Source organism: Podarcis liolepis (genome assembly GCF_965112155.1).
Source record: "Podarcis liolepis genome assembly, chromosome: 17".
Taxonomy (NCBI): domain Eukaryota; kingdom Metazoa; phylum Chordata; class Lepidosauria; order Squamata; family Lacertidae; genus Podarcis; species Podarcis liolepis.
In genome coordinates, this window is record NC_139571.1 from 3,010,992 (window position 1) to 3,028,502 (window position 17,511).

The 17,511-nt window shown below is 42.4% G+C and overlaps 1 protein-coding gene across 4 annotated transcripts in view; it reads left to right on the plus strand.

Annotated features, from left to right (window-relative positions):
- MECP2 (methyl-CpG binding protein 2) overlaps positions 1–17,511 on the plus strand; it is an 89,192-nt gene that overhangs the window by 11,846 nt on the left and 59,835 nt on the right. For 2 of the 4 annotated variants that reach the window (XM_083482564.1, XM_083482562.1), the window contains exon 2: positions 1,434–1,532. The exons of the other annotated variants lie outside the window; for them this stretch is intronic. In XM_083482564.1, coding sequence (XP_083338690.1) covers positions 1,531–1,532 — 2 coding nt within the window. In that variant the 5' untranslated portion in view covers positions 1,434–1,530. The remainder of the gene's footprint in view (positions 1–1,433; positions 1,533–17,511) is intronic. 4 annotated transcript variants of the gene reach the window in all.

Sequence of the window (17,511 nt, forward strand, 5' to 3'; positions counted from 1 at the left end):
AATGGCAGCTTCAGCTGCAAAGCACCTGCCCCTTTCCTTTTTATCTTCCTTTTCCTCCTCATGCCACACAATTTCCTGTTGCTTTTAGCATTAGATTACTATTGCATGCTACCCCAATCTCCAAGTGGTATGAGATTCCAGGGGTTCCAGGCACTTAGCCAAGGTCTGTGCTTCCTTTTTAAAATGAGGCACAGTGGACTGTGGTGTCTTTGTAATAGTTGGTTTATTTATACATATATACAACTTAGCCATCTGTCATGGATAGTTTAGTTGAGATTCCTTAGGGACGTGGGTGGCACTGTGGTCTAAACTACTGAGCCTCTTGGGTTTGCTGATTGGAAGGTCAGCGGTTTAAATCCACAGAACGGTGGTGAACTCCCATTACTCTGTCCCAGCTTCTGCCAACCTAGCAGTTCGAAAACACATCAGTGCAAGTAGATAAATAGGTACCGTTGTGGTGGGAAGGTAAGCAGTGTTTCCGTGCGCTCTGGTACTTGTCGCGGTGTCCTGCTGCACCAGAAGTGGTTTAGTTATGCTGGCCACATGACACAGAAAGCTGTCTGTGGACAAATACCTGCTCCCTCCTTCTTTAAAACCTGGACTTGAATAGGTTGCAGCTTAGAGGCTGGCTCCGACTTTAGACTCTTGTTAGTATCCGTCTGTTTCAAGAGAAAATGGAGTGCACCTTCACAGGGGAAGTCAAACCATTGTATTAGCAACACTGAAGTGACATCCATCCCTGGGGCACAAGCCTGGACTTTAGACTAGTGATGGGGAAATCCCCATGTCCCTGAAATACCCATTGAGTCAATCACCCATTTCCTACTACACTTCTGAGAAAAAACCCATCCCACCCTCCCACTATATATAAGGGTCTGGTGACTTCTGTTTCAGTGTATCTGAAGAAGTATGTATGCACACGAAAGCTTATACCCAGAACAAACTTAGTTGGTCTCTAAGGTGCTACTTTTTTATTTATTTCGACTGCATCAGACCAACACGGCTACCTACCTGAATGTCCCTAAAATGTTAATGTTAGAAACTAAAATACTGATTCAAGTGCCTGTTGAGCGCGTGCTCGCTATGGCAGCACATATACTAAAATTGGAACGATACAGAGAAGATGAGCATGGTCCCTGTGCAAGTGCCTGGTGAGAGCTAGTGTGGTAAGGCATGTACAGTGGTACCTCGGGTTAAGAACTTAATTCGTTCTGGAGGTCCGTTCTTAACCTGAAACTGTTCTTAACCTGAAGCACCACTTTAGCTAATGGGGCCTCCTGCTGCTGCCGCGCCGCTGGAGCACGATTTCTGTTCTCATCCTGAAGCAAAGTTCTTAACCCAAGGTACTATTTCTGGGTTAGCGGAGTCTGTAACCTGAAGCGTCTGTAACCCGAGGTACCACTGTAATAGGAAAACTCTATGTGATGTTGCAGATCCTACAGATCCCCACAGAATTTCCCCAATCAAGGAGCAAAAGATGGATCTAAAGAACATACAGGAGGCTACAAGGTTCAGGAAGAAAAGACAAATATGTAAGTGTTCACATGCAGAAATAGTTTATGTGTATGGTAGAGATATGACTGTGAACAGTGTTAAGGGTTTAGGGAAAGAAAGGGGAGTGTCCAAGGGCAAGTGAGGCAGAGTAAAGCGAACAGGAAAGGGAGCTATGTGTCATCTTTAAGGCCATATTTCCAATTTAGCAAATTTTACTAGTTTGAAACATTTGTTCAGCTCTTTTAAACTTTCCTGTGCTAGATAAAGGCAGTTTCCCAAGGCCTAGTAAGAGCTTGGATCCAAAGGCTGCATTAACCCAGAGGTTATTTTTTAAAACACAGTGGTCCTGGCCTACTGAGCCCCCTATACAGTGGTACCTTGGGTTACATACACTTCAGGTTACATATGCTTAAGGTTAAGAACAGTTTCAGGTTAAGAACGGACCTCTGGAATGAATTACCGTAAGTACTTAACCCAAGGTACCACTGTACATTGTAGCTTAAAGATGCCTATTTTTCTGCATATATAGACATTGGCATTTGTTACTGGCAAAAAAGATGTTTGATAGTTTCCTAGATACCCCAGTGTGTGTGGGGGGAAGTATATGTAACTGGGCCTAAATTGCAGTTCATTTTTAAAGGGCATCATTTCTCAGAAGGGGATGATGCCATAGGCTTCCAGTGTCGTTTTTCACGTTTATAGATGAAAACCCTTTAGTGCCACTCTTTGGGCATTATTGGTCAGGTCAGAAGCTTGTTAATGCTGTAGCAGCGACCATTCGTTTATAGTTTTGGAAAAGTATGCTTTGGGCCACTAGAATTGGAAGTGATGTTCTGGTCACAACTGGCTTCTCTTGTTGATGAGGAAGAAGACGGTACTGTGAGGCCTGGGAAGCAGGCGAAGAGCTGCTTAAAAGCAAGTTGCAAAGCTGGCTGTGCAAGGGTGCTTGATAAACCAGGCTTTCTGTTGGCTTTGGCAACATTGTGTGGATTGTATTTTTGCAAGCTGACTAGATCCTTAACAATTTCTCCTCTGTACTATGTACCAAGCTTCCAGCTTTGGTGTCTGTTTATTTGAAAAGATCATACTGTGCTGTAGTGCAGTTTGCAGCTTCTATTGCTGTGCCATCTGTATCATTCTGGTTCTCTGCCTCTCTCCCTGCACAACTGCATCACAAAACACAGTGTAACCATTTGTTAAGAACTTAGAAAAAAACACATTTGAGGATTAGTTTAAATGTTTTGTTCGTGGACTGATGGGAGACTAACAGAGAATCAATATTCAAAAGAAACTAAGGGGTGCCGCAATATCTCTGCTGTGGAACTGAGGGCCACACACAACATGATGGAGTTAGCCATGTTTATTCATCCATCGGTTGGCATCAAAACAGGAATGGAGGGAGATGAACTCTTATCCTGCTCAAACTCTTGTCATTTCAAGTCGTTTGTCTCCTCAGCTATTCAGTGTGATGTGGTAAGGTTTGCAAAAGTTGCTTTCTCCTGTCCCTGCACCTTTCTTGATGTTGAAAGCAGTCAGCCCCCCCACCCCCAACAGTGGATGCTCCTGTTGTGCTTGGTTAGATGGGTCTCCTTGACAAACAGTTTGGGAGCTAATAGTATAATGTCTTCAGGGCTGCTTTTCATGCTAGTTCTAAAATACATGGTGGTGCCCTCAAGTGTTCCCTATCCGTTGTTGAGAAAAGGTATGAATATTCCAAAGAGAGGAAATTAAAGCTGATGAACCATTTGAGTGGCTTGTCCGACAACTGTCCATCTTCTAAAACAGATTTATATTACCATTTGAGCTTTACAGGTACAGGTGTGCCTATATGGAAATAATGTATCAATTGGTCCTATGTGGTAGTTAGTTATGGTTGAAGCTGTTCTGCAAGTGATTAAATGCTTTAATCTTCTTTCTGTGAGGATGTGAATTGGCATTTTGTAATTGCAACAAGCTGTGTCATGGGTTAAAACTGAAATCAAAGAAGTGAAAATTCAGAGCAATCTTCTTCTTCAAGCCTCATTTTTTAAAAATCTGGTGCTGTATAATCTGGTGCGCCTTCCCTGGCATAAAAAGTGTTTTGGTTTTTAAAATACGTCTTAGTCAAACAATATATTTATATCTATATATCTATATAAATCTACCTATATATGTGGGAGGGGAAGAAAATGATATGATGCAAACATATGTTTTAAATGTTTCTTCTTACAATTGAACCTGCCCCCAAAAAATCATGATGTTACCAATACTGGCCCGTGGCCCTACAGCCCTGATGCTGAGGCTTTTATGGAGGTAGATGCAGATCAAAAGGGGCTTGCCAACAGAAGGTGAACACTGAAAATCTTGAAAAGAAGTGGTTTGCAAAAAGGGAATGAGCTGGTGTTGTGCAGACGCAGAAGAAATTGGAAATGAAACTCTGCAAGCTTATATATATGTGCACACTTCCTGGCCCTTCCACAGCTGAAGCACTGTGTGCATTACTGAAAGGATGTTCAAACACCCACAACCAAAATATGAAAAGTAGCTGTTGTGGGTTCCAGGATGCTGTGTCAGAACCTGTAGCCTAAGGTTGTGTCCATACTCCTGTTTACTGTGTACTCAGTTCTTTTAAAGTCCTCGCTTTTAAATGCATAAGTATCCTGTACTTTTTAATAAAATACTACTGTTTGATGCATTATTTCTCAAAGCAGCTTCACATGAGTCCTGAAGCCATTCACACTTTGGCTAGAGACAAATTAGGATCACCTTTGCATGGAACATTCTCCCCCCTTGACATGTACAAAGGAATGAAGCTGTGTTGATGTGAACATCTGGGGGGAAGTGCTGTGAAAGGCCTGGGGGCAGGCACAACTTACTGGCTCTAAGGCAGAAATGTGAACACATCCTCAGTTCCAGCTTTTGTGAAAACTGTTGATTGATCTCTGGCTTCAGTTAACAAGTTGCTGTTGAACCCCTTTTTATGTCAGTGAAAGTATCGTATTTTGAGTTTAGTCAATTAAATTGTGTTGTGCTGACCTGTGGTTCCTGTCATAAATCGGCCTTTTTCATGAGTAGCCACGTTATAGTTTGAATTATGGAAGTGATTTGCAGAAAGACTCCCACACCTTCTGTAGAACCAAATAGGATATAAAAAAGGCTTCCCTCAGTGGGGGACCACATCACACTAAACTCATATTGATACTAGAAACAGAATTTGTAAAGCACTTTCATCTCCCATTATAAGTGTTTGGGGGTTTAATAATATAGATTTTTGTGGGGGGTGGGGTAAGGGCAGGGTTTTTATATTCAGCTTCTGCAGATGTAGTTATGAAGATGTTTATTGAGGCTTTGCAACTTTTGATTGGAAGTTGCTTTTTTTTTAAGTAGTTTAGGCTACTTTTAAAAAGTAGTAGTAATTCAGGGCACAATCCTACACTCGAAGTTTTGCTGGCTTAGCTCCTACAGGCTCTGGACTCCTGTTACCTATGACTGGGTCTTGTGGCTGGGCACTGACAGTTCCCTATGATATGTGTACAGTGGTGCCTTGCAAGACGAAAAACTCGCTAGACGAAAGGGTTTTGCGGTTTTTGAGCTGCTTCGCAAGACGAATTTCCCTATGGGCTTGCTTTGCAAGACGAAAACGTCTTGCGTTTTTTGCAAGTTTGTTTCCTTTTTCTTAACACCGTTAATACAGTTGCGACTTGACTTCGAGGAGCAACTCATAGAACGCGGTGTGGTAGCCTTTTTTGAGGTTTTTGGTGATTTTTGAAGCTTTTCCAAAACTTTTCCAACACCGTGCTTCGCAAGACGAAAAATTCGCTAGACGGAAAAACTCGCGGAACGAATTAATTTTGTCTTGCGAGGCACCACTGTATTTCCTGTCTGCTGTTGTGGCTGAGTGATTAGGGAGCAGTTCAATGTGGGTTTGAGTGCATGCTCTTTTCCCCCCTCAACATTTTTTTAACCAGTCACGTAAAAGGTGAGTAGGGACATTTGTTCCCTTCCCCCTGGTGGGCCTTGCGATACCATTTCCTACTTCCCACAGCAGGAGGGCTATGTGGGCTCTTTGAACTGTGGTGGGAGCTGTGTTGCATGGGCTGTCCTTTCCTTTGGTGTCTTGGGCTCCAAATGGTGGTTGTAAGCAGCATAAGAGAATGTAACCACATAGTGGTTCCTGGCTGAGCTCCTAAAACTGTTGGAGTGAGGGTGCTGTACTGTTGTTTTGTGGAGCTTTGCAAATGAGCCCAGACAAGTTGCAAGCCTCAGTATGGGAAAAATATAAAGATCTATTACAGGGGTCGGTAACCTAAGGCCCAGGGGCCACAAGTGACCCACGGGGTTCGTTTAACCAGCCCATGAGCCGCCCCCCAACTGAGCCGCCTGCAGTTTGTGCTTCCACATTGGCAGTGTAGGATGAACTTACTTGTTCCTTCTTTGCTACTAGCCTACCCATTTCTTCACTTGCATGCAATTCTTTTTTCTTTTTTCTTTTTATTAGTTTTCTTACTTGATGAACAAACACAGACAATAAAATAAACCAAAATAGTAAAATGACAACATCAAACAAAAAAGAAAAAAAATTACAAAAAGCATACATACAACCATAAATAGATAAGTTATTACATACAGACTTATGTCACCCTATTCTTTAATCTCAATTCCTTTTCTTCTGTAATAGGCTTCCGTCCTCAATGTGGGTTTATTTTGTATATTTTTTAAATAGATCCTTTTATCCTTTCTTCATTTCTGCTGTTTTCAGCATACAATACTTGTAATCCATGTTGTGTTTTGCGAAAATTAATCAAAGCAAATCCAGGTTTTGACTTGGGGACACAGTTTTTTAAATAATCTCTGTAAATTTCCCATTCCTTTTGGAATTTTTGGTTAGACTATCTCCTAATCGCATCTGTCATTTTTGCCAATCCCAGATATTCAAATAATTTATCATGCCATTCCCTTTTTGTTGGTACTATTTCACTTTTCCAATTTCTAGCTATTAATATTCTTGCTGCCATTGTAGCATATAAGAATATTCTCTTTTTTTCATTTGGGATATCCGAATCTAAGATGCCCAAAAGGAAAGCTTCTGGTTTCTTTATAAAGGTTTGTTTAAACATTTTTTTCAACTCCTCATATATAAGATCCCAGAAGTTCTTAATTTTTTTGCAACCCCACCACATGTGAAACAGTGTCCCTTCTGCCTGTTTACACCTCCAGCAAGTGTTAGAGCTTGTTTTATACATTTTAGATAGTTTTCTGGGAGTTATATACCACCTGTAGAACATCTTCAACAGATTTTCCTTTAGTGTATAACAGACCGTACATTTCCATTCTCTATTCCAGAATCTTTCCCATGCCGATAGTTGGATATTTTTGCCAAAATCCTTTGCCTACTTAATCATTACTTATTTCACCTCTTCATCTTTCATCCCCCATTCTAAGCCTATACATTCTAGAAATTATTCTTTTCTTATTTTGTATTTGTTCTTTATCTATTTTTGATTCTTCCATTGGAAAACCTTTTTTATCGTCTTTCTTGAATATCTCTATTGATACAAAATTAAAAAATTCCTTCCAGTAGCACCTTAGAGACCAACTAAGTTTGTTATTGGTACAGTGGTACCTCAGGTTAAGTACTTAATTTGTTCCAGAGATCTGCACATAACCTGAAACTGTTCTTAACCTGAAGCACCACTTTAGCTAATGGGGCCTCCTGCTGCTGCCGCGCCGCCGGAGTATGATTTCTGTTCTCATCCTGAAGCAAAGTTCTTAACCTGAAGTGCTATTTCTGGGTTAGCAGAGTCTGTAACCTGAAGCGTATGTAACCCGAGGTACATAATAAAGATTCATAATAAAGTTATAATAAAGTTTCAGGTCTGGCAGTGCAAGTCCTCCTCTGTTTTTGCCGTCTATTAATAATCTATGTTTAATTCTAGGTTTTTTGTATTGACAAAGAAACTTCGAAAGGTCTTTCTGCCATGACTTGAAACATCCTGAACCCGCAGTCATTGGGATCATCTGAAACAAAAACATCATCTTAGGGAGCACATTCATTATTACTGTGGATACTCTTCCCCAGAGCGATAGGTTCAGCCTATTCCATATTTCTAAGTCCTTTTTGATTTCTTTCCATATCTTTAAATAATTATCTTTAAATAGGTTACTGTTTTTATTTTTTAACCAAATTCCCAAATATTTAGCCTTGTTAACTATTGTTAATCCCGAATTTATTTGCAGTTGTTTTTTCTCTTATGCAGACATATTTTTTGCTAGCATTTTGTTTTTGTTTATTTTTAATCCCGCCACCTTTCCAAATTTAGAAATTCTATCTAATATTTTTAATACGCTTTCTGCCGAAATTTTGGTAAATATTACCAAATCATCTGCAAAGGCCTTTATTTTATATGATTTACTTCCTACTACTATTCCTTTTATTTCTGGGTCTTTCCTTATTGCAATCGCTAATGATTCTGATACCATAATAAACGATAGAGGTGACAAAGGGCAGCCTTGCCTAGTCCCTTTCTTTATGTTGAAATCTTCTGTTATTTCATTATTTCTAATCAGCTTTGCTCTCTGATTTTGATATAATACCTCAAGGCCTCTGCTGAAAGTTTCCCCAAAGCCTGTAGTTTCTATAGTTTTTTCCTATAACTCCAAGATATATGCAATTCTTGGTCACCTCTGGCTAGCAAGTCAGTTATTAAATACAGTGTGGGTTTTGTAGGTCTTGTGTGTGTTGATGCTGAAGCCCAGGATAGGAGTCTTGTTAGAATAAATTATAAACTCAAATAAAAAAGCAGCCAGTGCTTGGCAGGGCCTCCTGGCCAGCTTTGCCTTCAGAGGCCCAGTGCAGGTGTACTCGGCTGCCCCCCCGATGAGCCATTGGCTCCCATCAGGCATGGGTGGTATGTGGGCATTGTTGCTGGCACAGTCCCTGACTGGTGGACATTGGCTGTGTTTTCAGGGATGCTTAGACCATGGCTACCCATTTTGTAGAGTATTGTCTGGTGGAGTGTTTCCCCCCACAAAAAATCCTCAGGTAACCCTGTACAGTGGTACCTCGGGTGACATACGCTTCAGGTTACAGACTCCGCTAACCCAGAAATAGTACCTTGGGTTAAGAACTTTGCTTCAGGATGAGAACAGAAATCGCGTGGCAGTGGCACGGCAGCAGCGGGAGGCCCCCTTAGCTAAAGTGGTGCTTCAGTTTCAGGTTAAGAACAGACCTCCGGAACGAATTAAGTACATAACCAGAGGTACTACTGTATAGTTGTTCCAGTTCTGCTGATATTGTGGTTGTGTTACCCCCCCCCCCAAAAAAAACCCAGTGCTTCACATAATTGGTGTATAGAATTGTTTTGTCAGACTTCCACGTCCTGTAGATTTTTAAAGTTTTTTTTTTTAATTCCTTAATGTCTAACTTTGGGTGGTACTGAACCCGAGGTACCACTGTAGAATGAAAGTTGTTGGAAAAACACATATTTGAGATGTGCATCTAATCTTGCCTGCCTCTTCACTACTTAAAAACCCATTTTGACTTTGACATAGAAGGAAGCATTGAACAACGTTGCACTTTTTCCTATAAGACAATCTTTTTGAAGAATGTGTAAGGAATATAGGCTTCACAGTGGCTTTAGGGTAAAAAAAAAAAGGTAAAACAATGTGGTTCTAGGAGATTTTCCCTCTACAGCGGTGGTGGAGGGGCCCTCTAGTTACCGTATTTTTTGCACCATAACACTTACTTTTTTCCTCCTAGAAAGTAAGGGGAAATGTCTGTGCGTGTTATGGAGCGAATGCCTGCGGGTGGCGGGGGGATCTGCTGCAGTCGTGAGCAGAGGATCCATGGTCCCCCTTCCTTCCCTCCTCTGTGGTTACAAAGCATGGATCCACATGGATCCTCAGGATTTTTGCATTGGGCTACTCCAAACTCACTGTCAGATCACATGTGTGTGGCCACAGCATGAACCACAAAAATCATATATCCACTATTTCGTTTAGAATATTTTTTTCTTGTTTTCCTCCTCTAAAAACTACGTGCGTGTTATGGTCTGGTGCGTGTTATAGAGCGAAAAATACGGTATAAAGCAATTTTTATTTCCTGTTTCACCTCCATCAGTAGCAGAGATCTGATAGTCACTGAAGTTTGCTTTGCAGCACTATTGATATGATGACACAGCTTCTAAATCTGGGCTGTACTCTTGATGGGCGGAAACATTTGTCCAGGCTGCATTGTTTTTACGTGCAGCAGTTTTACAGCATGTTTCTGTGGCTGGATAAAGAAATGAGTTGCTGTGGTGCCTTAGAGGCTAACATGTCCATTGTATGAGAGGCTTCTGTAGGCATATTAAAGAGGCGTATGTTTTAGTGTATTCTGAGTGGATAAATGGACAATACCTGAACTATCAGGAAAAAGGTATCAATTAGCTTATCAGCACTGTGTATGTGTTATTTTTAAATGTGAGCTGAAACATGCAAGTAAAGAATGTCTGTACAGTGGTACCTCTGGATACGAAGGGGATCCGTTCTGGAGCCCCATTTGCATCCTGAAGTAAACGTAACATGTGACTGTGCATCTGCACATGCACTGGTCATGTCTCACTGCTTCCGCGCATGTGTGTGACGTCATTTTGAGCGTCTGCACATGCACGAGCGGTGAAACCTGGAAGTAATGTGCTCCATTACTTCCAGGTCACCGCGGAGCGCTACCCAAAAATACTTAACTTGAAGCTACTTTAACCTGAGGTATGACTGTATATATTTGCTTCATTCACATAATTATGCTTTTGTCAGCTAAACAGAGCACTGAAGCTTTTCCTCCTGACCACTAGACCACTCCTGACTTATTCAGCACCTTCTGGCTTTGGAGATTTCAGTAGACATTGTGCAGTTTTCAAACAAATCTTCACAGGTATATGCAGTGGCGTAGCGTGGGTTGTCAGCACCCGGGGCAAGGCAAGTAATTTGTGCCCCCTAGAGTGAGTGAGCCAGGTAGGGGCAGAGAGCTGCGAGTGCGAGCGCCCCCCCCCCGATGTTGCGCCTGGTGCGGCCAACCCCCCCTTGCACCCCCCACGCTACGCCAATGGGTATATGTTTAAGAACTTAGTTTTTAAAACAATACTGCAGCAAAAAGTTGAGCTTCTCAGGATGTTGGATTCTGCAGGCAATATTGAAATCTGTAGCTTTAGTTATACCTGCATAAAATATACACAAACCCTGTTCATTGCATTATACCTGTCCTTTTTCCAAGTTGTCCCCTGGAGCAACCTTCATACTCAGGTTTCCTGTGAACAATCATTGGTCTGGTTTGCGTTCTTTTTTGCACCAGCGTGGAAGAGCTATTACTAAATATACACATCATTTTTTAATTTTTATGTGAAGCATGGCAGTATGGGTTTTGTTAAAAGTAGTACTTTTGTGTCGAGAAGAAAGCAAAACTCATCAGACAGCACCAAGTTGTAGCAATATTAGGAGTGTGAGGCTGTTAATAAGGTATGTAGCCTCAAAGGCTACCCTAAAGTCAGCTAATTTCCATGTCACTTCATCTTCTCTGATCTTCTGCACTTGAGCTACTTGTAGAACTGCTTACCATGATCTGAATTTAATAATAAAAAATGATGAAGGCTTTCTGTATGTGCCTCTTCATGGCAGACATAGTAATGCTGAGCTGTTAACATTTGCATTGATATCTAAAGGAGAGGAATTAATCTTTCCCCATTATGGTTTTGGTTATGATAAGGATTTGCAGGAGTTCGCCTTCTGCTTAAAACTGTAATTTGGAAAAGTGGCCCCACTTCCAGCCCTCCTCTGTCTGAGAGAAGAAGCTAGCTTTAATGGACATTCACAGATGGAGCTCCCCAACAAGTGACATTGTGCTCTGTTGTCTGTATACTTAGACGTTTATGCCTTACAAGGATAGAACAGCCTTCTCCAGCCTGGAACCCCTCCAGTTGCAGTTGGACTCCTACTCCCATCTGCCCCAGCCTACGTGGCCAATGATCAGGAATGGTGGAAGCTGAAGTCCAAAAAATCTGAGGGTACCAGGTTTGGAATGGCTGATATAGAATGTATCTACAGTGGACGCTCGGGTTGCGAACGTGATCCGCGTGGGTTGCGATTCAGTGCTTCTGCGCATGCGCAAAGCACAATTTAGCGGTTCTGCGCATGCGCAAGCACCGAAACCCGGAAGTAACCCATTCTGGTACTTCCATGTTTCAGCGTGTCCGTAACCCAAAAATGCGCAACCTGAAGCATTTGTAACCCAAGGTATGACTGTATTGGTGTTACACAGCTGTACCTTAAGAGCCACCAGCTATTTTTTAAAAACGAGTCATGTTTTTGAACTGCTCAGAGTGCTAGCAGCATTGATTCTGCATAATGATTATCCTATGACCCCAAAGCAAAGGGCTCTCAAAACCATGTGTTGGCAAACTAAGGCCCAGGGGCTGGATCTGGCCCAATCGCCTTCTAAATCCGGCCTGCGGACAGTCCGGGAATCAGTGTGTTTTTACATGAGTAGAATGTGTGCTTTTATTTAAAATGCATCTCTGGGTTATTTCTGGGGCATAGGAATTCGTTTTCCAAAATATAGTCTAGCCCCCCCCCCCCCAAGGTCTGACAGACAGTGGACCGGCCTCCTGCTGAAAGAGTTTGCTGGCCCCTTCTCTAAACTCTTTCTTCTTCACACAGACAATAGCAGAGGCTTTGGAAGATCCCTCTTCACCAGCTCTGGGTGCAGGCAAACACTTCCAAAGTCATCATTTCCTCACCCCCACGCCATTCCTCCTCCTCGTTATATTTGTCAGATTTCTTTCTTTATGTGCCTTGTCAACAAATGTCACCCCTTATACACCCAAATGTTCTGCTGGAGAGGGCTACCAGCAGGATGCCATCTCAGTAGAAGCTATGTTCTGTACAATGTAGGAAACAGACCTTTAATGTGGCACCACCTCCCCTTTGGAACTTACACACACACACACACACACACACAGAGAGAGAGAGAGAGAGAGAGAGAGAGAGAGAGAGAGACCCCTGACAGGCATTGTCCTCATTATCTTTTCAGTGCCTGTTGGAGATGTTCATCTTCCAACAAGCCTTTTAAATAGAGTTTATACCAGTCTTTATCTATATTGGACTAGAAACTGAATTTACATTTTTTTTTCTTGTTAATTGCTTTGGGGTGTTTCATGGGAGGCAATTCATAAATAAAATGAAAGAAATATAATTATTGTGACTTGCTTTGACAGCAGAAGAAAGCTTTATGCATGACTGAGTGGAATGTTGGAGACATCATCTAGTCAGTATTAATGGTGAAGTATGTCTTAAAGGTAAAGGGACCCCTGACCATTAGGTCCAGACGTGGCCAACTCTGGGGTTGCGACGCTCATCTCGCTTTACTGGCCGAGGGAGCCGGTGTACAGTTTCCGGGTCATGTGGCCAGCATGACTAAGCCGCTTCTGGCGAACCAGAGCAGCGCACGGAAACGCCGTTTACCTTCCCGCCGGAGCAGTACCTATTTATCTACTTGCACTTTGAGGTGCTTTTGAACTGCTAGGTTGGCAGGAGCAGGGACTGAGCAACGGGAGTCTTAGGCTCTGTGGTTTAACCCACAGTGCCACCCGCGTCCCTTGAAGTATGTCTTAGATATGTTATAAAATCTTCTCTTTCTTTGCCTTGTGTACCTCAGTTGTTTACTCCTCCACTTAAGCCAGGGCACAAGCAAACGGGAATGGGAAGCGGAGGTGCATGAGGGAAAGAATTCTGACGCTGTGCACACAAGTCCCAGCTTCCTGCACATTTGAAGGCAGCATTTCAGAGCTGTTACTGCCTATGATGTGCACATTCCCTTTTGGTGCCTTGCCATGGTCTCTGACCAAACCAGCTCTGAGTTTTCATAGTGTTCAGGTTTGTACTCTGAAAAATCCAAAGCCAGCCCCTGAAAGCAAATGTGTATTGCAGCAACATAGCTCCGTATGTTTGGGTCTGATTGTCATGAGCCCCTTTATAAATGCACATGTTGATGTTGGTGCTGCAGGTTTCGTTGTTTATAAGTGTTGGCATATTGCGGACCCACATGGTCAAGGGACTTTTAAAAAAGAAGAAAAATTCAATACCACCTGTTTTCCAGGAATACCATCATTCAAAAACATTTTTAAAAGGTTTTTCTTAAAAAAATAAAATTGAGTATAAAAGAGACTGCTTGCAATCATGTCTAATCAGTATTGTCACTCCAATGAGTTGGCTATAGTTGGAAATTGAGGTGGGGAACTCATCTCCCCCCCCCCCCCAAAAAATGCAGGCTTTCCTTGCCAACACTGTTTTGTACTGTTATCAAACTAAACAATTCTGAGAGGTTTTTTCTGGTTTTTGTTTTTGAGTTTTGTAAACTTCAGTCAGTGAATAGATTAAAATAAATGCTTATGGTGAAAATTGAAAAGATGCTGGAGAGCTTTGATTGGATCGCTTGTCTCTTTTAATATTATTTATTAAACAACCAAATGAGGGATCTGATTGGAGCAAAGGAGGGATTTTAATGCTTTCTACACAGTTTTACTAGTTAAATATTTTATTTTATTTTATTTTATTGTTTATCAAAAGATCCCAGGACGGTGTACAACATTAATAACACACTTTACAGAACACAATAATAAAAACATAATAATAAAATAACCATAAAATAATCATAATAACAGTGTCTCCCCCCCCCATTTAACAGACCATAGATTATTGAATGGCCAAAGGCATGAAAAGACCTGTTCTTGTGTTGCCACCCTCCAAACCTCCCGGGGACGTAGAAAAGTGCCTCAGATGACAAGAACAGAGTCTGGGTCAGTTTGTGTGGGGGGAGAGATAGTCCTTAAGGTATTGAGGTCCTGAGCTGTGTAAGGCTTTATAGGTCAACACTAGCACTTTGCACTGGGCCCAGAGACTTACGGCAGCCAGTGCAACTGGGCCAGGAAATAGCAAGTCCCCTGTAGCTGTTTTCAGGGGCAGGGGTATTTAGATTTGTTAAATGACACATGGAAGGAGGATCAAGCCCTGCTATTCCAATTCAACTTGTCTCTCACCCCAATGATTTTGTTTTTAAAAAAGGAGATCAAATCATGGATCTTCAATTTCTTTTGCCTTAAACAAAGTAGCTAATTGGTGGGACTGAACATTAAGGGTGTATTTGTTTTGATTTGTTCGTTTTAGTTCTGTAGGTTTCCTCCAAATAACGGAATGAGAAAATAATATTGTTTGAACTTTTCTTGTCTCAATAGTGTTTCTTTCTACTAATACCTTCAGTATCTTAGAAGAGGCACGGCACTGAGGTTATGGTAATATGCAAATTATTTTCCTTGTTTTGTTTATAATTATATGTTTGCAGATTTTTAGAGTGTAATCTACTTTGAGCTTCCCATCTGGATGCAGAGCGCAAACAGGATAAACAATGTACATCTCAGTGTAATGAATTGATCTGTGAAAGGGCAATACAGTAAACTTAAACACTTAAACTGCTTGACAGCCCTAATTATTATTTCTGTTTATTTATTTATCTATTGCTGTTGGTGTATTTGGTGCTTTACATATGATCTCTTGTTTGAGGTGAGTGCAAGGACACGTGCCGTGATACCATGGGAGTCATCTTGCAGAAATAACTGTAATCTGCTTGACAGACCCTCAGTTGCTATTTGTAATATGGAATCAGAATTACACAGCCCTTTGCTTGTGCTGTAGAGCCAGTAGGTGAGGTTCATGATACATGAAAGGTTATGTCAAATCTTCTGAAGAGAATGAGGGTGCTATAGACCAGTGTTTCCCAACCGGTGTGCCGCGGCACACTACTGTGCCGTGAGACACCGGCTGGTGTGCCGTGGGAGGGAGGCGGGCGAGTCGGGCGGCGAGAGGCGGCGGCGAGGATCCGCGTCGAGCCGGGGGCGGCTCCGCGGTGCTGGTGCCGAGCGGCGGGGCAGCGCGCGCAAAAGGGAGGAGCGCGAGACAGCGGAGGAGGAGGAGGCCGGCATGTCCGGGCAGCAGCAGCAACAGCAGCAGCAGCAACTCCCGGCGACGGCTCCTCCTCCGCCCGCTATCGCTGCCACCGCCACAACAGCTGCTGCCGCCGTCCCTCAATCCCTCGCTCTGCTGCCTCCTCCCACCCCGGCAAGGGGAAGGGAAAAAACTTTAACTTTTGTGCGTCCCTCCCGGCGTGACGCTGCGCGCTGACGTCACGGGGCGGGGCTTTAATGGTGGTGTGCCGCGAGATTTTTTCCCGGTAAACAGGTGTGCCGTTGCCCAAAAACGCTTGGGAAACACTGCTATAGACAGTTGTGTGCTTCTGACTCAGATGCTTTCTCTAGCATGAGCCAAGATGTATGCAAAGTGAAAAGAAGAGGTACCTTTGGGCGTGGGTGTGCTAGTGGCCAGATTAGAATATTTGGGGGGGGGGTTGAACCTTGAACTCAAGTTGCCTATCCATTCTCCATTGTATCTGCGCTCCACCCCAGACAACTAGATTCTCTCCCCCTGTTGTGAAGCCACCACTTTTCTCCTGTTTTTGTGACTTAAGAAATCAGGTAACCCAAACTACATGTACATTTGATAAGGAGTTTTGAACTGTTCTGACACGTGTCTCTGTATAATATACCTATTTGTTAATTTGCTGGAGACTTTTGTCTAACAAATGAACTAACAAATGAAATTAATAATAATAAAAAATGATGATGATGATGATGATTTATTGAGTGCATGTATTACACATTCTTGTGTAATTTGTATATTTTATGATCAAGTGAAGTAGCCCCTATGTGCACATACATGGAATAGATACAAGTGATGCTATTAGCTGTCTACACAGTTGAATTTACTTACCTAGGTGACAAGCATTCCCGAAGCGGGTACATAGGTAAGCTTAATAAAATAAAATAAATTGAGGCATATTCTAACTTATTTTGAATGGGTCTACTCTTCACTATTGATACTTGTTGTCCAATCCAGCTAGGTGGATGTGTGAGCTCACTCTTTTTGCTTAATAAGGAAAAAAATAATAATTAAAAAATTGGATTTCATCTATCTATCTATATCTATATCTATATCTATATATATATATGGTCAGTCATTTTCTCTTAGCCTAACCTAGTAACCTTAGCCTAGTCACTGACGGGCTGCCCTTCTCCCTCCTTGGGGGAAAAGCCCCCAAGAGCCGCACACACACTCTATGCGGCTCGTGAAAGAGAGCGTGGCTCTTGGGGGCTTTACCGGGAGGTGGGGAAGGGACTGAGGGGCTGCCCTCTGTCCCTTCCCCCACCTCCCACAAAAGCCAGCAAGAGCCGTGCGCTCTTTAAAGGGAGCGTGGCTCTTGTGGGCTTTTCTACGAGGTGGGAGAAGGCGGAGCCTGTGTGTGGCTCTTGGGGGCTTTTCCCGCCTGCCTCCCGCCTGCATTCACGCCATAAGACGCACACACATTTCCCCCTACTTTTTAGGAGGGAAAAAGTGTGTCTTCTGGAGCAAAAAATGTGGTACTCTATCCTGAGTTCCTTGACAGAGAAGTGGAATATAAATGTAATAAAATAAAATTGAAATATATAGAAAGTGAAATTTCTTCAAAGCTTGTCTTAGATGGAAATTGAATTGATTATAAAAATGTTAAATTTGATGCCTTTCAATATTCATGACCCTCTATCAAATGTACCTGAATTAAAGCCTATTTTTCTACATGGAAAAATATTTTATTTCTGAGGTAAAAACCAAGTACAGTGGTACCTCCGGTTACATACGCTTCAGGTTATATACGCTTCAGGTTACAGACTCCGCTAACCCAGAAATAGCGCTTCAGGTTAAGAACTTTGCTTCAGGATGAGAACAGAAATCATGCTCCGGCGGCGTGGTGGCAGCAGAAGGCCCCATTAACTAAAGTGGTGTTTCAGGTTAAGAACAGTTTCAGGTTAAGTACAGACCTCCGGAACGAATTAAGTACTTAACCTGAGGTACCACTGTATAGGGCTTTAAAGGTTAAAACCAGCACCTTAAACCTAATCCTGTACCCCACTGGGAGCCAGT